At 40.6% G+C, this 23,754-nt stretch overlaps 1 protein-coding gene across 1 annotated transcript in view; it reads left to right on the forward strand.

Moving 5' to 3' along the window:
* The window catches only part of LOC111970129 (metabotropic glutamate receptor 2-like), an 89,207-nt gene extending 70,507 nt beyond the window's left edge, over positions 1 to 18,700 (forward strand). Inside the window, exons 5-6 of the mRNA XM_023996651.2 lie at positions 16,243 to 16,420; positions 18,236 to 18,700. Of these exons, the coding sequence (XP_023852419.1) occupies positions 16,243 to 16,420; positions 18,236 to 18,309 (252 nt within the window). The 3' untranslated portion in view covers positions 18,310 to 18,700. The remainder of the gene's footprint in view (positions 1 to 16,242; positions 16,421 to 18,235) is intronic.
* Positions 18,701 to 23,754: the final 5,054 nt, after the last annotated feature.

Below are 23,754 nucleotides of genomic sequence, written 5' to 3' on the forward strand. Positions count from 1 at the left end.
TGATTATTATATCTTCAATGTTTCTATTGAAAAGATAAATGAAAAAGGAATAGTATGACCATATTAAAATGAGTGTTCAGTTCACGTAACAAGGTTGACCTTAAATTGAGGGACAGACATAAATGATTCACTAATCGCATGAAATAAATAAGAATCTGCATAATAAATAAGAATCTGCATTGTTGGGAAGTAATAATTTCACTGTTAGTCTACACCTGATGTTAACGAAGCATGAGACAAATAAAATTTTATTTGAATTTTACGAAATTACTTTCTCAAAGCAACAAAATAACTAAGACTTTACAATGATGGTGAAAACCATCTGGTTCATATTAAAGGGCACAGGCTTTTAACTCCTGGAACGACCCAGATAGAAAAATATTTGTGACCAAGTGACTGTTGAGTCCTGAACCTAGAGATCTGATGACATAGAGTTTCAGAGAGGTACTGAGCTCTGTGGTATTTTGTCCCCTCTGGGATACCTGTGTGGACTGGGGGAGAGAGACAGAGAGAGAGACAGAGGGAGGTCCCCTGGTGCACCTACCTCTGCAGACACAGATGGACAGGCTGGAGAGTATGAGGTCTGGATGTGGGACAGAACGTAGCTGTGTGTCCCCGTGCGGAGTAGAGTGTGAAAGATCAGGACGTTGAGTCCCAGCTGTGTGCCGTGCGCTGTCTCCCAGGGCTTCAAAGGGACCCTACATCATGGCCCCTAGGAAGGAGGGGGAGGGGACAGAAGGGGGCACGGACAGAACAGATCAACACAGCTCTAATCTGACCGCTCTGATTATCTCTGAACTGGAACAAAGACTCATGTGATTTGTGTATTGTCTTCAATGAGGGAAATATATCTGGACTGTGTTCCGTCTGCTACAATCTTACTTTGAGATGGCTGTCCTCCTACCCTGTGATTTCAGAAAAGTCTGGTTGAATAATCAAACAAAAATTTGCACGTTATCCATTAAATGTTTAAGGAAACAAAATATGGTCTACTGAGGCATGAATTACAAACATGATTACCACATTAAATATTAAAGATGTCCTCCCTGAAGGAGAAAAGCAAATTAACAAGGTGATGAAACATCATTCATATCCAAAGGCAAAGAGTGCCCTTCACACTGGGCATAGACATCAGTTCAATGTCTAGTTTTGATTTACAGTTGGTTGTTGTCAACTAATGTGAACTCAACGTGAAATCAACAAAACATTTCCCCATGTCATTGGATTTAGGTTAAAAGTTGGGTAAAAAAAGTAAAAAAAATTGCCCTTTATAAATATCAGATATACAGTATCTTTAGGTTTTATTGGTGACATTTATTTAATATATTTCATATACTCATATATACTCATATACTCTAGGGGAGAATGGGTTAAGTTGAGACGTTTCTTTTTTTTAACATTCAGCCTCACTACGTCAAGGAAATATAGTATTCTTTCTAACAAAGAGATCTACATATATTTCAGGATGTTGTGTATCCCTGGATTTTTTTTTACAGAATTAATGTAAACATAACAGTTTTGAAAACAAAGCTTGTCCAAAAAAARGTGGTTATTTCCACAACTTACCCTGGTATGGGGTAAGTTGAGCAGCGGGACAAGGCAAAATGAGCCGCCTTGGCGTAAATACGCAACGGTGTTCTGTGACAGTGGGTGATGGTGCTGGTAGGTCAAAGTTTAATTCATTGAATGGTGGTGTGGTATATTGTACATCTTAAATGTATGCCTACACTCTTGGAAAAAAGGTTCCAAAAGGGTTATTTGCAGAGGGATAGGGTTCTACCAAGAACTGTTTTGATCAAGGGTTTTTTGTAAGTCAATGGGTTCTTCCTAGAACCTTTAACACCCTAAGAACCGTTTTTGGCAGAAAGGGTTATTTGATGAGTCTTTGGTATGCGAGAAGGGTTCTACATAGAACAATATATAATATTGTCCAGCATGCTCTACTGGAGGGAGATTTTCAGAATTGTTTGTTTTACTGTAATATCTGTGTTTTTGCATGTATAGTATATTGATCGGTTGATACATTTTATGCCACACAAAGATACAGTAAATAATATACCGTTTTCTAAACTAATCCAGTCTGTTAGAAATAGGATTTATTGCACCCGTTACTGAGATGTTTGTTCCAGTTTAGATGATTGAGGTAGTCTCAGTATTCAATCTGCTCTACCTTGGCATTCATTCTGAATGCAGGTTGTGGGTGATTAACAATTTTACTTGTTGGATATGCTAACTCTGGCTGGATTCCAATCAGAATTACACATCACTTTGAAAGCCAGCATAATGTGACTTGCAGGCCTGATGTGGCCTGTAATCCAGGAGATTCCTAATACCACTGTGTCACAGGAGGTTTGTGGCAAGTTAATTGGGGATTATTACGAGCCTTCCTCCCCTCAGCAGCCTCCACTGCACTGTGTTAGGGTATAACTAGGCCCTCAAAGAAAGGCCTTATGATTTATGTAATGTATTGTCATAAGTAATAAAATGTTAAAGGCTAATAAGGCTGGTGCGTTCTACCCGTTCGTAGAGGATTCTAGGAAGAACCCTCCAAAGATAAAAGGGTTCTCAGTAGAACCCTTCAGACGGTTCTAGAAAGAACATTCAGATGATAAAATGGTTCTTGGTAGAACCCTTCATAGAGGGTTCATAGGGGTTCTTTGAAGAACCTCTGCAAAGGGTTCTGCCCAGCACCAAAAAGGGTTCCCTATGGGGACAAACCAAAGAACCCTGTATGGTTCTACTTAGCACCTTTTTTTCTAAGAGTGTACCTTCAGATCTAGATCTTTCTGTTCAATATCACTTACCCTTCCATTTCTTGACCAGATCGCTGGGACTGGGATGTTGTATCAATGTGCTGATTTGTGGGCAAGTTCTCTGCATTTAAGGCTACTAAGCCCATAAAACTGGTCCGTGAAATTTTTTGATATGTTTAGCAAGCTCAGACTCCATGTCATCAGATAAGACCTTGTGTGCCTCTGCTACTCTATTGTAGCTTCTCTTTCACACAGGTACATGTTTGTTTTGGTTTTTGTCAATGTATCTCTTCAGTGTCATTCAGTCATTTTTTTTTCTCCCTTGCTGTTGCTCGAATGGACTTCTTCCCTTCTCTCACTTCCTTCGCTGCTCTCTCAAGGACCTCAAGAGGGGCTAGACCCTTGCTTTTTTTAACGTTTTTATACATTAGGCATGATTGTGTCGGCTCTATAAAAGAAAAGCACAATCTTGACTTCATATGCATGACATATTGCAAAAAGACCATACATATTGTGCATAAAACTGACAGAATTTAATCAGAATGTACAAGGGGTATGGTCGCCATTGGCTCAACTTATCCCATGGCCATCAGCTCAACTTACCCCAAGGCCAAAATGTACACTATATTAGCCCAAAGCCCATACAGCTACAAGGATGCACCTTGATCATGCTACGTTTAGGACCTCATATTGTAGCTTATAGAGACCCCAACTGATGTATAAAACAATCTTAAAATGTTCTACTTTCGTTTAGATACAAGCGTCATGAAACCTATCACACAATACATTAATTTGGCTTTGTGAAAATCTGTTTTTTGTACCTAACTAACTTTTTCCATGTGATTTATTCCTTCACAGATTCCATGAAACGATGACCTCTTCCTAAATATTTGGTCACATGATTAATTTTGTGCATGGTTTTCTTTCCTTTAGAAAGTATTCCCACCCGATTACTTTTTCCACATTTTGTTGATTTACAGCCTGAGTTGAAAATTGATTAAATTAATTAAATTAAACGTGGAAAGAGAGTATTTGTTTACAAATTAATTTTAAAAATGAAAAGTTATTTTGAGTCAATAAGTATTCAACACCTTTGCTATGGCAAGCCTAAAAAAGTTCAGGGGTAAAAATGTGCTTAAGAAGTCACATAATAATTTGCATGGACTCACTCTGTGTGCAGTAATATTGTTTAAAATGATTTTTGAATTACTACCTCATCTTTGTGCCCCACACATACAATTCTCTGGAAGGTCCCTCAGTTAACCACCAAAACCAGGGAGCTTTTCCAATGCCTTGCAAAGAGGGGCACTATTGGTAGATAAAACAAATATTTAAAAAATAAACATTTAATATTCCCTTTGAGCATGATGAAGTTATCAATTACACTTTGGATGGTGTATCAATACACCCAGTCACTACAAAGATACAGGCGTCCTTCCTAACTCAGTTGCCAGAGAGGAAGGAAACCACTCAGGGGGCCAGTGGTGACTAAAAAAGTTACTGAGTTTAATGGTTGTGATAGGAGAAAACTGAGGATGGATCAACTACATTGTAGTTACTCCACAATACAAACCTAAAAGACAGAGTGAAAAGATGGAAGCCTGTACAGAATAACAAATATTCCAAAACATGCATCCTGATTGCAATATGGTATTAAAGTTAAACGGCAAAATATGTGGCAAAGAAATTAACTTTATGTCCTGAATACAAAGCATTGTGTTTCTGGCAAATCCAACAAATCACATCACTGAGTACCACTCTTTAAATGTTATGGTGGTGGCTGGTGGGTATGCTTGTCATCGGCAAGGACTAGGGAGATTTTTAGAATAAAAAACGGAATAGAGCTAAGCATAGGCAAAATTCTAGAGGAAAACCTGGTTCAGTCTGCTTTCCAACAGACAATGGGAGACAATTTCACCTTTCAGTAAAACAAACACAAGACCAAATATACACTGGAGTTGCTTACCAAGATGACATTGGATGTTCCTGAGTGGYCTAGTTACAGTTTTGACTTAAATTGCTTGAAAATCTTATGGGTGTGCAAAGTTTTATTTCCATACCCCACCCTACCAYGAGACATCCATGTCTTCATCACTGGAAAAGAAAAACTGTTGAGTTTGATATCATTTAAAAGCTTACAAACGGTGTTGTCAAACTATTTCATAATTTCGTGATTCTTTTTTTTAATACAAATGTCCTTTTTTTTTATACCTTTAACGTCAATTACCAAAAAAACATGTGAACTTAGATTGTTATTAATATTTGCAAAATTTGTAGGTTAGACCCTATTTTACATTATCTGAGGTTTTTGTTCTGTGCCCGCTATCGGTTGAGACACAACATCCTCTTGAATACAAGAGAAATATAATTCATAGAATGAACCTATACCTTCAGACTACTGCAATGTATCTGGTACACCATTGAAATTGTAACTTCTCATTACTACCACAAAGATGGCTGCCGATCCACCCACCATTAAATGTCAACTTAAATGGTCATGTCTATTTTATTACCTATATTTCTATGATTTCAAAAGATTTCCTATACAGGATTGGCAGTATAATTAAAAACAACAGATATTTCCATTCAAGTCAACATTCTCTGATTTCTAGACCAATGTACCCTCAAATTATTTTAGTCACTGAGACAATTTCAGGTCGGCTGAGTGCAAACTTGAAAGTTGTGAAAATTCTGTGCAACTTCCGGCACAGAGGCTCTACCTGCTTTAAATTTGTTTTAACAGTAGTCAAGTAGGCTACTGTGGCTATTTGATTGTAATGTAGGCCTACCAGAGTGGCCTACCATCAAAAGCAATGGAGAAAATGCATCCAATAACATTTTAATATGGAAATAGCTGTTGCATCAGTATGGTAACTGCTCGGCATCTGACCGCAAGGCGCTACAGAGGGTAGGCGGTGTCAGAGGAAAGCCCAAAAAATTGTCAAAGACTCCAGTCACCCAAGTCATAGACTGTTTTCTCTGCTGCCGCATGGCAAGCTGTACCGGAGCTCCACGTCTAGGACCAAAAGGCTCCTTAACAAATTCTACCCCCAAGCCATAAGACTGCTGAACAATTAATGAAATGGCCACCGGATTATTTACATTGACACCCCCCCCGATTAGTTTTTTTTACACTGCTGCTACTCACTGTTTATTATCTGTGCATTGTCACTTCACCCCTACCTACAAGTACAAATTACCTCGACTAACCTGTACCCACGCACATTGACTCTGTACCGGTACCCCCTGTATATAGCCTTGTTATTGTTATTTTATTGTTTTACTTTTTTCTTTTTTACTTTAGTTTATTTGGTAAATATTTTCTTAAACTGTTGGTTTCTTCTCTCTTCTTGAACTGCACTGTTGGTTAATGGCATGTACAGTTGAAGTCGGAAGTTTACATACACCTTAAACTCAGTTTTTCACAATTCCTGACATTTAATCCTAGTAAAAATTCCCTGTTTTAGGTCAGTTAGGATCACCACTTTATTTTAAGAATGTGAAATGTCAGAATAATAGTAGTGAGAATAATTTATTTCAGCTTTTATTTCTTTCATCACATTCCCAGTGGGTCAGAAGTTAACATACACTCAATTAGTATTTGGTAGCATAGACTTCAAATTCTTTAACTTGGGTCAAACGTTTCGGGTAGCCTTCCACAAGCTTCCCACAATAAGTTGGGTGAATTTTGGCCCATTCCTCCTGACAGAGCTGGTGTAACTGAGTCAGGTTTGTAGGTCTCCTTGCTCACACACACCTTTTCAGTTCTGCCCACAAATGTTCTATAGGTTTGAGGTAAGGGCTTTGTGATGACCACTCCAATACTTTGACTTTGTTGTCCTTAAGCCATTTTGCCACAACTTTGGAAGTATGCTTGGGGTCATTGTCCATTTGGAAGACCCATTTGCAACCAAGTTTTAACTTCCTGACTGATGTTTTGAGATGTTGCTTCAATATATCCACATAATTTTCCWACCTCATGATGCCATCTATTTTGTGAAGTGCACCAGTCCCTCCTGCAAAGCACCCCAACAACATGATGCTGCCACCCTCGTGCTTCACGGTTGGGGTGGTGTTTTTCGGCTTGCAATCATCCCCCTTTTCCCTCCAAACATAACAATGGTCATTATTGCCAAACAGTTCTATTTGTGTTCCATTAGACCAGAGGATATTTCTCCAAAAAGTACGATCTTTGTCCCCATGGGCAGTTGCAAACGTAGTCTGGTTTTTTTATGGCGGTTTTGGAGCAGTGGCTTCTTCCTTGCTGAGCGGCCTTTCAGGTTATGTCGATATAGGACTCGTTTTACTGTGGATATAGATACTTTTGTACCTGTTTCCTCCAGCATCTTCACAAGGTCCTTTGCTGTTGTTCTGGGATTGATTTGCACTTTTCGCACCAATGTACGTTCATCTCTAGGAGACAGAATGCGTCTCCTTCCTGAGTGGTATGACGACTGCGTGGTCCCATGGTGTTTATACTTGCGTACTATTGTTTGTACAGATGAACATGGTACCTTCAGGTGTTTGGAAAATTGCTCCCAAGGATGAACCAGACTTGAACCAGACAATTCTTTTCTGAGGTCTTGGTTGATTTCTTTTGATTTTCCCGTGATGTCAAGCAAAGAGGCACTGAGTTTGAAGGTAGGCCTTAAAATACATCCACAGGTACACCTCCAATTGACTCAAATGATGTCAATTAGCCTATCAGAAGCTTTTAAAGCCATGACATCATTTTCTGGAATTATCCAAGCTGTTTAAAGGCACAGTCAACTTAGTGTATGTAAACTTCTGACCCACTGGAATTGTGATACAGTGAATTATAAGTGAAATAATCTGTCTGTAAACAAATGTTGGAAAGATGACTTGTGTCATGCACAAAGTAGATGTCCTAACCGACTTGCCAAAACTAAAGTTTGTTAACAAGAAATTTGTGGAATGGTTGAAAAACTTGTTTTAATGACTCCAACCTAAGTGTATGTAAACTTCCGACTTCAACTATAAGTAAGCATTTCATGGTAAGGTCTAAACATGTTGAATTCTGCGCATGTGACAAATAAAGTCAGATCAAATCAAATCAATCGTTCAGCCTACAGTAGCAGCCAATGTGCGGTGTTCTATGTAGGCCTACATTCAAATTAAATTGTATTTGTCTCATGTGCCAAATACAACAGGCAATAACACATCTGCCACGCTGATCCGCAACACAGAGGCCCCTCAGGGGTGCGTGCTTGGTCCCCTCCTATACTCCCTGTTCACCCACGACTGCGTGGCCAAGCACGGCTCCAACACCATTAAGTTTTCTGATGACACAGCGGTGGTAGGCCTGATCACCGACAACGATGAGACAGCCTATAGGGAAGAGGTCAGAGACCTGGCAGTGTGGTGCCAGGACAACAAMCTCTCCCTTAACGTAAGCAAGACAAAGGAAATTATTATGGACTACAGGAAAAGAAGGGCCGAACAAGCCCCCATTCACATCGAAGGGGCTGTAGTGGAGCTTGTTGAGAGTTTCAAGTTCCTTGGTGTCCACATTACCAACAAACTATCATGGTCCAAACACACAAATTGTAGTGGGTCTAGGGTTTCAGGGATGATGGTGTTGACGTGAGCCATGATCTGCCTTTCAAAACACTTAATGGCGACCAACGTGAGTACTTGGGGTGGTAGTCATTTTGGCATATTACCTTCGCTTTCTTGGGCACAGGGACATGGTGGTCTGTAGGTACGTATTACAGAATCGTGCAGGGAGAGATGGAAAATGTCTGACACTTGGAAGTTGGTCCGCACATGCTCTGAGCACACCTCCTGGTAATCCGTCTGGCCCGCGGCCTAGTGAATGTTGACCTGTTTAAAGGTCTTGCTCACATCTGCTATGGAGAGCGTGATCACACAGTCGTCCAGAACGGCTGGTGCTCTCATGCATGCTTCAGCTACATGTAGCTCTCGCTTTGATCTCAAAACAAGCACATCTACTCACCACTGCTCATGCTGTAAAAACAGTGTACTTCAAAGTTAATGGGAAAGATCCATACATGGCAATGGTCTATTTGCATATAGGCCTACTGCAGCTCTGATTGGTTATGGTGCACCAGTACGGGCCTGAGTCTTGCCTGTCAATGCAGTAGAATCCTACTCTGATGCATTCTGCTTACAACAAAATCTCTTGCAAAGTTTGTTTTGTTTCAGTATGTTACATTGAAGGTGTGCCACATCTGCTCCTGCCACACCCCCTAGTGGACATCCGGTGTCTCCTTGACCTGCAGCCACTCCTTCAGGACACTCTCTCTTTCTCCCCCTCCCCTTCTGTTTGTGTGTGATTGTGTGGTTGGAGACAGGTATGCTGGAGCCAGAGCGGATCTTCACCAGCTGCAACCCGTTCCATAATCAAGACCTCTACAAATACTCAGTCCTGCCACTTCCACTCTGCCGGATCGTAATCTCTGTTCAGTCAGTCATGCTTCTAGCTATTTGTTATTATTTAAGATCCTGTATCCTGCTGTGCCTGTTTCCTTGCCTGACACTATCTCCTCTCACTGCAGTTTTGCCACTGACTCTGGTTCCTGTCTCCTGTTTCACATCTCACCACCCTGCTACCCTGTTCTGTATTCAACTCACCATCACTCCCTTGGATTCCCCTCCGGACCTGCTTACCCTGTCCCAACCCAGCTCACTTCAACCTCAGCCTCCACTTCTGGTTTACCACAACTCATCCGAGCTTCCCTGGATCTGCACTTCATCTCTCCCTGTGTTACAATACATATCTTGGTTCATTCATCCCTGTTTCCTGGTCTGAGTCTGCTCTTGGGATCTCCTGTGCTGCTGCGCTTAACAAGGTGGCTAATATTACATTGATTCGATCACAATTCCCACAGAAAAGGGAAACCTTCATAGTGTTAACTCATGGGGAAAACTCTAGAAAGTTAAGTAAAGTCAATCTCGTGCTTTTCTGAGCGGGTTGCTATTTCTTCTGCAAGGCAGTCCTCCGCACACTTGGGAAGCTTAGAGATAACATTGGTTTGGACCAGCAACCATCTTTGTGTTCCATTTGAAAGTAGAAATGTCAATTGTATCCCCATGTTAGTACATTTATCAGCCAAAACATGACACCCACCCTGTATTCTGCGACGTGTACGCTCTCGTTGGATGGCTCTCGCTTCATATTCGTCGCCAAATCCACTGGCTCCAGGTCATCCATAAGTCTTTGCTAGGTAAAGCCCCGCCTTATCTCAGCTCACTGGTCACCATAGCAACACCCACCCGTAGCACGCGCTCCAGCAGGTATATTTCACTGGTCATCCCCAAAGCCAACTCCTTCTTTGGCCGCCTTTCCTTCCAGTTCTCTGCTGCCAGTGGCTGGAGCGAATTGCAAAAATCACTGAATCTGGAGACCCATATATCCCTCACTAACTTTAAGCATTAGCTGTCAGAGCAGCTAACCGATCACTGCACCTGTACACAGCCCATCTGTAAAAAGCCCACCCAACTACCTCATCCCCATATTGTTTTTTGTTTTTTGCTCCTTTGCACCCCAGTAACTCTACTTGCACATTCATCTTCTGCACATCTATCACTGCAGTGTTAATGCTAAATTGTAATTATTTCGCCACTATGGCCTATTTATTGCCTTACCTCCCTAATCTTACTACATTTGTACACACTGTATATAGATTTTTCTATTGCGTTATTGACTGTACGTTTGTTTATCCCATGTGTAAATCTGTGTTTGTGTCACACTGCTTTGCTTTATCTTGGCCAGGTCGCAGTTGTAAATGAGAATTTGTTCTCAACTGCCCTACCTGGTTAACTAAAGGTGAAATAAAATAAAAAATTCAAGAGCATTCAAGAGCGGTGGCGGGCACAACACAAAAACCTCAGATTATGTAAAATAGGATCTAAGCTACAACATATGCAAATATGAAAGAATCTGAGTTTACTCATTTTTAGATAATTGGCGTTAATGGTTAAAAAATGACGAAATATTTATGAAAAATATTTTTTCTCAGAAATTATAAAAAAGTTTGACAACCATGTTTGTAAGTTTTTATATTATATCTCAACCATTTGTCTCTTCAGTGATGAAGACATGGATGTCTCACGGTATGGTGGGTTGTGCAAAAACGGGTCAAATTTGAGCACTTTTATCTATTGAATGTTTTGGCATTCAGGTCCAAAAAAGTAACTTTCTGAGCACTTCTACAATGGGCAAATATTTATGGAAGGTTGTCATTCAAATCAAAATGGATGCTGTCAAAAAGTGATTGAATTCAAAGGGATTTACCCAATGCCAACCAGTTGCAGTGGTTGGTGCCTTAATTGTGCAGAATATGATGCTTGTTTTTGGTACATAGAATGTGTCCTTTCTGTTTGCCGAGAAAATTACCTTGCTGGTTAACTTGAATGCATGAATTTCCCCTTTGGGTGGATGCTGCGGATTCCAGTCGTAATAGACATAAAGGTGAAATTCATGCATCCAAGATAACCTGATTCAACTTGTCGACTAATCATTAAGCCCTCAATGAGTTGAATGAGGTGTGTTTGTCCAGGGCTACAACAAAAATGTGTACTGTTGGAGAAACGCGAGGACCAGGATTGTGAAACACTGATATGGGATGTAGCGACATCAGTGCAAAAGAAGATGCAGTGAAGAAAATAAACTGAAAGAATAAAATTAAGAATGAGTAGTCCTCAATGCTGTTTTTTGTTTTCATATGATTTTTTTTTTTAGATGCATATGGACACAAAATACACTATATATACAAAAGTATGTGGACACCCCTTCAAATGAGTGGATTCGGCTATTTCAGCCACATCCGTTGCTGACAGGTGTATAATATCGAGCGCACAGCCATGCATCTCCATAGACAAATATTGGCAGTAGAATAGTCTTAATGAAKAGCTCAGTGACTTTCAACGTGGCAACGTAATAGGATTCCACCTTTCCAACAAGGCAGTTTGTCAAATGTTGCCCTGCTAAAGCTGCCCCGGTCAACTGTAAGTGCTGTTATTGTGAAGTGGAAACGTCTAGGAGCAACAACGGCTCAGCTTTGAACTGGGTAGGCCACACATGCTCACAGAACGGGAAGTGCTGAAGCGTGTAAAAATCGTCTGTCCTCGGTTACAACACTCACTACCGAGTTACAAACTGCCTCTGGAAGCCTCATCAGCACAATAACTGCTCGTCGGGAGCTTAATGAATTGGGTTTCAATAGCCCGAGGAGCCGCACACAAGTGTAAGATCACCATGCACAATGCCAAGCATTGGCTGGAGTGGTGTAAAGCCCGCCGCCATTGGACTCTGGAGCAGTGGAAACGTGTTCTCTAGAGTGATGAAWCACGCTTCACCATCTGGCAGTCCGACCGACTAATCTGGGTTTGGTGGATGCCAGAAGAACGCTACCTGCCTGAATGCATAGTGCCAACTGTAAAGTTTGGTGGAGGAGGAATAATGGTCTGGGGATGTTTTTCATGGTTTGGGCTAGGCCCCTTAGCTCCAGTCAAGGGAAATATTCATGCTACAGCATACAATGACATTCTAGACGATTCTGTGCTTCAAACTTTGTGACAACAGTTTGGGGAAGGCCCTGTCCTGTTTCAGCATGACAATGCCCCCGTGCACAAAGCGAGGTCCATACAGAAATGGTTTGTTGAGATCGGTGTGGAAGAACTTGACTGGCCTGCATAGATCCTTGACCTCAAGCCCATCGAAACCTTTGGGATGAATTGAAACGCCGACTGCAAGCCAGGCCTAATCGCCCAACATCAGTGCCCGACCTCACTAATGATCTTGTGACTAAATGGAATCAAGTCCCCAAAGCAATTTTCCAACATCTAGTGGAAAGCCTTTGCAGAAGAATGGAGGCTGTTATAGCAGCAAAGGGGGGACCAACTCAAAATTCATGCCCATGATTTTGGAATGAGATGTTTGACGAGCAGGTGTCCACATCCTTTTGGTCATGTAGTGTAAATTGTTCTAATTTTAACTCTTCACTCTACATGTATAAATCATTATCATTTGAATGTTAACTTTTGAATTAACTTTGAGGGGGGGTTTCTTCACACATTCTTCACCTAATACCAGGAACAGCACCATCTAGTGATCAGAACCTGGTAATATCAGGTTGTATGATGGGGCATAAACCTAAGAACTTCAATGACTAATTTCTCTGAACTGGGGGAAAAAAAGCTCACCAAATTCATTACATAGGTTGAATATACAATTATCCAAACCACAGCTTCATCTTTATTTAATGAATTTCATATGAATCCTGTACATTTAAATGGCCAATTTGGGTGCAATCAATTAGCTTAAGTTCGAATTGTCTTTCAACATAATAATGTTGCAGGAACTGTTACCATATCTGTTTCTAACTACAGAAACCATTTCAGAACAATCTGAGATGGTTGGTGTCATGGCTTGCTGAAATTAAATTAATCAACCCTGCAGACTTCCTTGTTGGTTTTGGGTAAAATTCAGGCATAACAGCAACATCTTATGTTAAAGAAGAGACAGCCTAGTGGTTAGAGCGTTGGGTCAAATCCCCAAGCTGACAAGGTAAAACTCTGTCGTTCTGCCCCTGAACAAGGCAGTTAACCCACTGTTCCTAGGCTGTCATTGTAAATAAGAATAGGTTCTTAACTGACTTGCCTAGTTAAATGAAAGTTTTTTAAAAAAGAAACCAAAAAGTTTAATGCACTAAAAAGACACCTGTGCAGCGTGGAAGTTAATGTTTGAAACAGTGAATATGATTGGTTTAATATGTCTCGCTTAACTTGTCAACTTGTCTTCAGATTTCATAACTCCCTTTTAGTAAGGAATCACGAAGAGTCTCCTCATCCATAAAATATACCATGAGATCTGTTAGCGATATTAGGACTACCGTGTAATGTAGATGTTCTATTTTCTCCCGAAATTGCAAAACAATTTGTATGTTGATGTAGTGCCCATCGGTTATCAATGTTTCAACCTCTGTATTGAGAAGTCATGTTTTTACCGTCATTTCCTGGTTATAAAGAGCGCCAAAAATGACACTAACCATGAGCCTTAGTGTTTCTGCTGCCACAGAAATGACCTTGGGTTGTCACTAGTTACTGCAGCCACAAAGTCATAAACCCTGCCCATTTCTACAATTTCTCTTCTTAAAATTTGATATGAAACCTAACCCTAATCTTAACCTAACCTTAACCACACTGTTAACATTATGCCTAACCCTGACCTTAAATTATTTGTGGCTGTGGAAGCTCGAGGAAACCGACCACCTGTGAATCCGAAGCCATGATTGCGCTTCTGTTGTGGGTGTGGTTACGAAGGAACCTTTCTTTATAATGGGGGTGGTCCAGAGGGGTCATTTTTCAAACACCTGAAACAGCTTTTTCCTGCACTGTAGAGTCATAATCATTATGCCTAATTATACTGTATTAAAAAATATATTCAGCATAGGTTATCTAAGCATACCTCTTTACCTGTTCAATTGTCATGTTAATGAATGATTCACATTGATTCTTTAAGAACTGTTATGCCTTAGGAGTTTAGTACAACTGCCACACTGGTATAGTATAATAACCCGAGAGTTACAGCAATGTATTTATTTATTTTCTAACGTCTAGCAMCCTTACCAKCAGGCATGCCAGCTAAGATAATTAGAAAAGCTACTCTAACATGATTGATAGCCTGAAATTGCTTGGCAGTTAGTTATTAGGTTGGGAGATTGGGAACATATCTAGCTGGCTAGCTAAAGCCAACTTCATAAAATTGCTAGGTGGCTAGAATTACAGAGAAACAACAAAAGATTTTCATTTTATATATTAATCAAAGAAAGAATCAATAGGCTACATAGCTTGATCAAATTAATTTACAAACATAATTCCTCCGGGTCCTGCCCATCACTGGCAGCTAAAATAAAATCAAACACTTTGTGTGTTACTGGACACTCTCTCTCCTCCTCCACTGACGATACTGTCTGCATGCACTAGAGTATCTAGTGTCCTACCTAGCATATCTTTGCTCCTCAGTGCACCATGGAAGGAACCACTTACTAAGGAGAATAGGAGGGTTACTCTTTGCCTGGTCCAGTCAGTGTGCCCCCTTCGCAAATTACCCCTGACAGACCTTTATATAAATAATTGTAAAAAATCTGAGCATGATGCCTCTGCCCATTCTCTCCTACAAGCCAAAAGAAGCCCTAAAATCACCTAATCATGTTGTACGTTCCCCTTCTGAAAATATATATATCCCTGTGAGGGTTAGATTCTTTGTGGAATAATACACCTGAATATACGTAGAGTATGGCTTCCACAGGCTACACAACCTTTTAAAAACAGTTTTATCGAGAGTACTTACAAAAATCTTTGTCAGTTTTCATAATGAACAACTGAATCACACACACCRTGAGAGGAGGCTGGGAACATCCAGAGTTGCCATGCTCTGCATCCTGAATTCAACCCTCTTGGAAAACACAGTTTGTCTTACTGAGAAGGCAGATTCCCAGCTCTCTGCTGTTCCTAAGACACATCTTTCCATTATTAAAATCAATTAGAAGCTTATGATTATGCAGAAGGCTACGCTGCCCACATTGCAGTGTTATTAAGACTATTTCTGAATACAAAGTGTGGAACATAGCACCTGTGTACTCTTTGATGATACTACAGGTTACATGAGGTTGACATCAGTTTCTTATCCGAGCTTTTAGGTATTTTATGAACCAGATTAAAAAAGATGGATAAATGTTTTAACATAATGTACAGCAGCCTACATGTGACAGACAGTATTCAGCTCAACAAAGGGACTGCCAGAAGTAGAGGCTGTCGACAATTCAATATTTATTTCTAGTGCATTTCACATTGGACTCGCTACACAACTCAAAGATTAACTTGTGTCATGTTATGGTGAATTTGCATTCTCTGTAGCCTTCTGTCAGTGACAGCAGTGAGTGAAGGACCACAGCACAGCTTGAACGTCGTGTCCACTGCTGAGTGCTCTCTGCCTGCCAGCCCAACTCATTCTAATGCTGATATTAGTATTCAGGGAGACATGGACAGACACCTGCTGAGCCTGGGAAGTGTGTGGGATGGCAGGCTGGCAAGATGTACCCAACACCCACTCACCATGCACCACTACCTATAGGCTGCACTATAACTAAACTGGCATCTCGGAAGAGACAAAGACAAAGCAGGGCTGGATATAAAAGGACTAGCTGATGACACACAACTGCATGTGGGCGGACGGAAGGGAGGAGGGGAGGTGGAGGGGGCTTAAGTGAGGGACTGACAGGCAAACAAACAGCTCACTCACACCACTCTCCTCTCAGATGCTGCTGGCAGCACTACACAATCACACATGGAACCTTCTATTTCCTGAGGTTGTCCGGCTAATGTAAGCTTTTTGACATTCCTCAGTCTCTATGCTGTATTGTGTTCCATAATATGGCTTTATCAGATGTGTAATCCCTGTCTCTGGTCCCGTCCTCTCCCTCTCTCGCTCTCCCCCCTTCAGGTGCAGACCACCACCATGTGTATCTCTGTCAGTCTGAGTGGCTCGGTGGTGCTGGGCTGCCTCTTTGCCCCTAAGACCCACATCATCCTGTTCCAGCCCCAGAAGAACGTCACCTCTCTCAGGGTGGCCACTACCCGCTTCAGCGTCACCACCGGCCCCGGATCCAGCTTCTCTCAAGGTACAAGCCGGCAGGCAAACACAACCTTCATCATCACCATTATCATTATTATCATCCTCATTTTTACCATCATGGTCGTTAAAATGTAATTTTACAGTACCATTGTTCATCATTGAGATATTTCTACATATTACACTATAAAGTGCCTTCAGAAAGTATCCACAAATCACCACCCCTTGACTTTTTCCACATTTTGTTGATTTACAGCCTGCGTTTAAAATTGATTAAATTGAAAATGTGGATCACTGGCCTACACACAATACCCCATAATGTCAAAGTAGAGTTATGTTTTTAGAAATGTTTACAAATTAATTAAAAATKAAAAGTTAAAATGTCTTCAGTCAATAAGTATTCAACCCCTTTGTTATGGCAAGCCTAAATAAGTTCAGGAATAAAACATTTCTTATCAGGTCACATAATAAGTTGCATGGTCTCACTCTGTTTGCAATAAGTGTTTAACATAATTTTTCTATGACTACCTCATCTCTGTACACCACACATACAATTATCTGTAAGGTCCCTCAGTTGAATGGTGAATTTCAAACACAGATTCAACCACAAAGACCAAGGGCACCTAATAAATAAACTAACATTGAATATCCCTTTGAGCATGATGAAGTTACTAATTACAGTTTGGATGGTGTGTCAATACACCCAGTCACCACAATGATACAGGCGTCCTTCTTAACTCAGTTGCCAGAGAGGGAGGAAACCGTTCAGGGACTTCCCCATGAGGCCAATGGTGACTTTAAAACAGTTACTGAGTTTAATAGCTGCGATAGGAGAAAACCGAGGATGGATCAACAACATTGTAGTTGATCCACAATACAAACCTAAATGACACAGTGAAAAGAAGTAAGCTTGTACAGAATAAAAATATTCCAAAACATGCATCCTGTTTGCAATAAGGCACTAAAGTAAAACGGCAAAATATGTGGCAAAGAAATTTACTTTATGTCCTGAATACAAAGCATTGTGTTTSGGGCAAATCCAACAAATCACATCACTGAGTACCACTCTTCATATTTTCAAGCATGGTGRTGGCTGCATCATGTTATGGCTATGCTTGTCATCAGCAAGGACTAGGGAGKTTTTTAGGATAAAAACAGAATAGAGCTAAGTACAGGCAAAATCCTCCAACACTGGGAGATAAATCCAGGTTTCAGCAGGACAATAATCTAAAGCAGAAGGCCAAATATACATTGGAGTTRCTTACCAAGACGTCATTGAATGTTCCTGAGTGGCCTAGTTACAGTTTTGACTTTAATTGGCTTGAAAATCTATGGCAAGGCTTCAAAATGGCTGTTTAACAATGATCAGCAACCAACTTGACCGAGCTTGAAGAATTTAAAAAAGAATATTGTGCAAATATGTAACAATCCTGGTGGGCAAAGCTCTTAGAGATTTACCCAGAAAGACTCACTGCTGTAATTGCTGCCAAAGGTGAATACTTACGTTAATGAGATATTTCTGTATTTCATTTTCAATACATTTGCCCAAAARGTTTTTTAAAAGTATTTTCACTTTGTCATTATGGGGTATTATGTGTAGATGGGTGAGAAAAAAACTAGATTTAATCCATTTTGAATTCAGGCTGTAACACAAAAAATGTTGGATTAAGTCAAGGTGTATGAATACTTTCTGAAGACGCATCACTTCACTTACACCCCTGTGGTGTGCTGACAGACCAAACTTTAGAATGAGGCGTTATTTTCCCCTCCCCTGCTCTCATCTTCTTCTCTAACCACTAATCTGACTCAGTGAATTGTAATCTGATCATGTTGTTGTTAAAAATGGACTGTTCTCTTTCTAAAGCTTCAGCCTCCAATATTGTGCCAACGGTGTGTAACGGGCGAGAAGTGGTGGACTCCACGACTTCCTCCTTGTGAAGACTGACTGACTGAGCCTCACGTTCCTCTGCTGACAAACATTGTATACAGAGTTCTATAACCACTAGTCCAGAATCAGCTGTTTCAGATATTAAAGAGGTCACACAGAAGATTGTCCTGATTTTGTTGTTCTCTAAGTGCTGTGAGTACAATGTCCCGATTCTGTTTCCATTCTATGACTAGTAGCGATTTTAAAAAGAGATGCCAATAAAGATTCCGTATCATAGCCCTTCTTTTTATTGAAGATTTTACTTGAGACATGGAGTAAATTATGGTAAATCTGTTAAATGTAATATATACAAGATGTTTTTAATGTAGATTTTGGTGAACCGGTTTGTGCTTTCTTGTAATTTATGTAAATAAAATGTGTATTTTATTCATATGAAAACTACATATGGGTTGACTATTCTATAACTCTCATACACAGGCTGTCTGACTGAAACAAAATGGGTTGTAGTTAAACTGTCACTCAATCAAAAGACACATTACGTAACACAGAGACACCAAGGAGGACATCAAACTCTAGTCTGTAGAGGCAGAAAGATATAATGTTGCATGTAAACCTGTTTCCATACTTGTGCTACCACTTTTCTTCAATCCCACAGAGCATTTGGGGAAAGGGGATTTAAAAATAACTTTCAGGTATTTAACAGCGTGGCATTTTCACGAGGCCTGATGTGACTACCATGGCCACATCTCAGGAACTTATTACTGATAAGAATATGCCAGCAGCTTAAAATAATGCCATTCTCAGTCAGACAAAGCTTGCCTTAAATGGATTTATTGAAGAATCACAGTGGCGTACCTTGACCCACTGCAAACTGCCACCGAATGAGACGCTTCAACTCTTGAATGCTCTAACATTCTAACTCGAAACGCTAACATCAGGAGGAATAATGCAAATCATTTTGAGACAGTACGAGAAGCATAAGCAAATATTACTGTGATTAAAATATTTATCATACAATCCCTCTCCAAAATACTATTTTATTAGCTTGTGCAATTCCTTGTGCAATTCCTTACTTCAGTTATGTTGGTGAGTGAAATCAGAAAGATGACAAATATTTGTCTATTTAATTCACCATCTGCCATGTCTGCAGACCAAACAGACTCAGTGAAAATTAGCCCAAGCATCTACATGAGTTAATATGAGAGAAAATCCTCTTCAGGTGCCTTTGGAATACATTAAACATCAGTTGTACAGAGGAAGAGTCTAAAGAGGCAATGGGAAGATCTCAAGTACATTCTCCTCGCGTCCTCTCTCCTCGTCTCCTTCTCAAATCCCATTGGATGAGAAAGCCAGAGGTCCCTCCTCTCTGGACTTCTCCTCCAATTAGTTTTGAGAAGGAGATGAGGAGAGTTGACGCGAGGAGTATGCAATTGAGATTTTCCCCATGAGAGATTCTTCTCAGAAAGATGGACCAAATCCCTGATTCAATACTGCCATCTTAAGTGCAGGAGGTGAACTTTCTCCACGATGGCAAAATCCAGCTGGTACACTGGATAATTTGGTGATACACTGTCTTTAGATGGTGACAAAGGTGTAATGCAGTAAGATCTACTATATCTACATGATTGTCATCACAAAATACAATTCTAATTTGAGCAATATGACATTATTGATGCTGATACCTTTAACTTGTACAATCCCAGACAGTAGGCCAACAGAATGTACATTCCTTAATAGAAGTATCAATGCTCACTCATACCTACATTATATCCTTCCCACATAAAGAACAGATGATTAACACAATCTAATGTGCCCCAGATGAGGCCACGTGTTGTAATGGCCAGGAACAGGGCACTGTATCTGTTCAACACAGACCATGAGCACTCCATTGTGGCCTAATATGACAGCCTATGTTATTATTCATAAAAGTTATAAATCTTGTCCCTCCTTGATGACATCATCATTTTGCATTAACCTAATAAAAATGATGAGTAGTGCAAATTGGCGCCTCACGAGACTGATCCATTTCTGACACCAGTGGCGATTTTAGCATGTAAATATTGGTGGTGGGGGGGGGATTAAAATAGTGGGATGCATCCCAGCGAAGCCACAATACATCACTAACAATACATTAATTGCACTATAACAGTGACAAATGGTACCCACAAACTGCTAGGGCCTAGATAAATCTGTCCCAATAGCAGTCCCAACATCTTACCACTGCTACACCTGGCTATCAGTGGAGACTTGTCTGGCAGCGAAACAGTTAATTCAGCCTCATTCACTGCCTTTAAAAAAAACATAGCTGATATGGCTGACTTGTTTCAACAAATGTGGTTTCTAATGACAATTGAGATGTACAAACGATGGCATATGAGGACGACAAGCGGATAAGAGGCAATCCGTAATTTCGATTAAGACATTAATGAGCGAGCTAGGACGGACGTAGTAAATATAACTATTTGTTTAGCACTTTTGAAATGTACAGCGACAGAATTCAGAACATGGGCCGTTCTTACAGTGTTCTCCCTGCACACCAAGTCAGAACCGCAGGATAAATAATGGGAGCATATAAGCAGACAATGAAAGTTCTTACAATATTCAATAATTACATTTCTCTAAAACAGGTTATAAGCTACATGTGCACCACCAAGTCAGTATATTAGACAAAATGAAGAGGGGTAAATAGACCAAATTATTAGGGTGAGGCACATGGGCTACTAACATCTTACAACACAACATACACTTAGTATTACTTAGCTACAATATACATATCTCCCTGCCATATTACATCATTTATGCAGCAGCATACATTTTCGGACTCACCTTGTTGTGCTGTGCTCACTTGAACAGGAAGGTAGCGCGGCGGTCCTTCATCGGCAAATTTTGTCATCAAAGTCTGGCATTCTTTGGATTTATGGTGCTTTCAAAACAACTGGGAACTCTGGAAAAAAACACGGTCGAATCATGTCGTAGCTCCAGAAAGAGGCCGGATTTATAATTCAGAGTTGGATGATAGTTCAAAATGTATTTTCCCAGTCGGAGTTCGTTTATTCCCGACTTCCCAGTTGTCTTGAACTCACTGAAGTTAACAGTTGTTTTGAGCGTGGCACAAATCAAGCTTCATTGACAGCATGGCTAATGTTGAATGTWTATCATTTTAAACTTGGAAAAGAGCCCCACCTGCCCTGAATGACAGGTCGCCACTGCCTGACACACTCAAGTCATTCATTGTTGGAGTAATAGGGTGTAGCCAGGCCTTCCACTGAGACATATGGATGGGACTTAGGCCCATACCTCTATCCCTCTACTACCATGCCAGTTTCCCTCAAACATTCACAACATGAAACAGGTTTTTCTAAGCACCAATGTAGCCTTTGTTGCAGGTTCGAACCCCTGAGCTGCCTGCGGGGAAATCTGATCCAGTTTCAATATCCCTGTATACTACTTACCGCCATTGTGCCCTTGAGCAAGGCACTTGCCGCAGCCCCTGTGCTGCTCCCAGACTGTGATGTTGTGTGTCAGGTTGTGTAGAGTGATAGCAAAAAAATTATAATATCCGTGCAAATGGACCAATAAAACAAGTATTGTAGTAGTAATGTGGGGGCAATAGTATGGCATTGGTTGAAGTGCAATGTTCAAATCATATCTAGGTCGGTTCAAATCACACCTAGGTCGGTGTAATAAATAGTATTTTTTTCATAATGCTAACCACTCTGTTAAAAATCTCCTATGTGGTTCTCGGTAATGGCCGGACAGCTCATGATGAGAGGCGGGGAGTGTGTTGTATACCTCCAATCAAGTTGATTTGCTAATCGACATTGGTGTCATAGCCTTTAGAAATTATTCACACCCCTTTTGTTGTGTTACAACCTGAATTTAAAATAGATAATTTTAGATTTTGTGACACTGATCTACACACAATACCCCAGTGGAATTTAGTATTCAACCCCTTTGTTATGGTAAGCCTAAATACGTTCAGGAGTAACACTGTGCTTAACAAGTCACATAATACGTTGCATGGACTCATTTTGTGTTCAATATTAGTGTTTAACATGATTTTTTAATGACTACCCCATCTCTGTACCTCACACATACAATTATCTGTAAGGTCCCTCAATCGAGTAATGCATTTCAAGCACAGATCCAAGCACAAAGACCAGAGAGGTTTTCCATTGCAAAGGACACCGATTAGTAAGGACACGCTGGCAGGGTAGTGGATTGTGTTCCCTGAAATGCGTACACCAGCTGATGGTGGGGCCCTCTCTATGCACTTGTTTATCTTCTGATCCCACTGGAACATCTAGCTCCTCCACTGAGAGATATCAGAGAAGACTACGGTTGTCCTGGAAACATTTGGATGACCACCTCTAAATCCATGCATCTGCAGCACCAGTGACATCCCCTTGGTGTAACCCAAGTCCATTCCACCAAGGTGGATGACTACAATGTCAGGGGGAGAAGTAGCACGGGCCCTCTGCTGGTGTAGAACACAGAGCAGTTTGTGCCACTTTATGCCTTGCTCTCCAAGCCACCTAATGTGACAGTCAATAAAGTATGTAAATAGTTAATGGGTAGGCTACATGTTTATTATTTGTGTATGTTCCGGAAGCTTGCTATATGGTTTATGGTGGCAATTAGACAAAGTTTAATGTTTGTGGACAAATCCCCTCAAGTTAATAGTGGTTATTTAAACAACTCTGAACCATGGATTACAGTTTCTCCCAGAACATGGGCTACTTTCAGGGTGAGGCACCAACTGACTATAAGATGTAAAAAAGTAAACTATCCCTTAATTGAATTTACAAATCAATCATTGCAAATAGGGCACTAATGGTCAAGGATTTCTTATTAAACTGAATCTCATAAGCTTTTCACAAAGTCATTTATATCCCCAAACCCAACCCCTAACTGTTCTTTGTGCTCTTTATCTTATATTTGTAACGTATCCCCCTCAGATGCTGTCACTAAGCGCTGCCAGAGTGCAACAAAGGGACATGTGGGAACAACTCACATCAGTAAAATGGCTGAATTGACAAGCGATGAGAGAAAAAAATCTAATGAATAGGATTAAATTGAATTGTTTGTTTTGTGTCGTTTGTTCTGTTTTATTACCATGACTACAAGTACAACTGAAATAATGCTCCCATAACATATATGTTAACACATATTATAAACACGTATTATGACATAAGGGACACCTGCTCTTCGAACATCTCATTCCAAAATCATGGGCATTAACATGTAGTTGGTCCCCCTTTGCTGCTATAACAGCCTCCACTCTCCTGGGAAGGCTTTCCACTAGATGTTAGAACATTGCTGTGGGGACTTGCTTCAATTCAGCCACAAGAGCATTAGTGAGGTCGGGCACTGATGTTGGGCAATTAGGCCTGGCTCGCAATCTGTGTTCCAATTCATCCCAAAGATGTTTGATGGGGTTGAGGTCAGGGCACTGTGCAGGCCAGTCAAGTTCTTCCACACCGATCTCGACAAAC

Source organism: Salvelinus sp. IW2-2015, linkage group LG11 (genome assembly GCF_002910315.2).
Source record: "Salvelinus sp. IW2-2015 linkage group LG11, ASM291031v2, whole genome shotgun sequence".
NCBI classification, from domain to species: Eukaryota; Metazoa; Chordata; class Actinopteri; order Salmoniformes; family Salmonidae; genus Salvelinus; species Salvelinus sp. IW2-2015.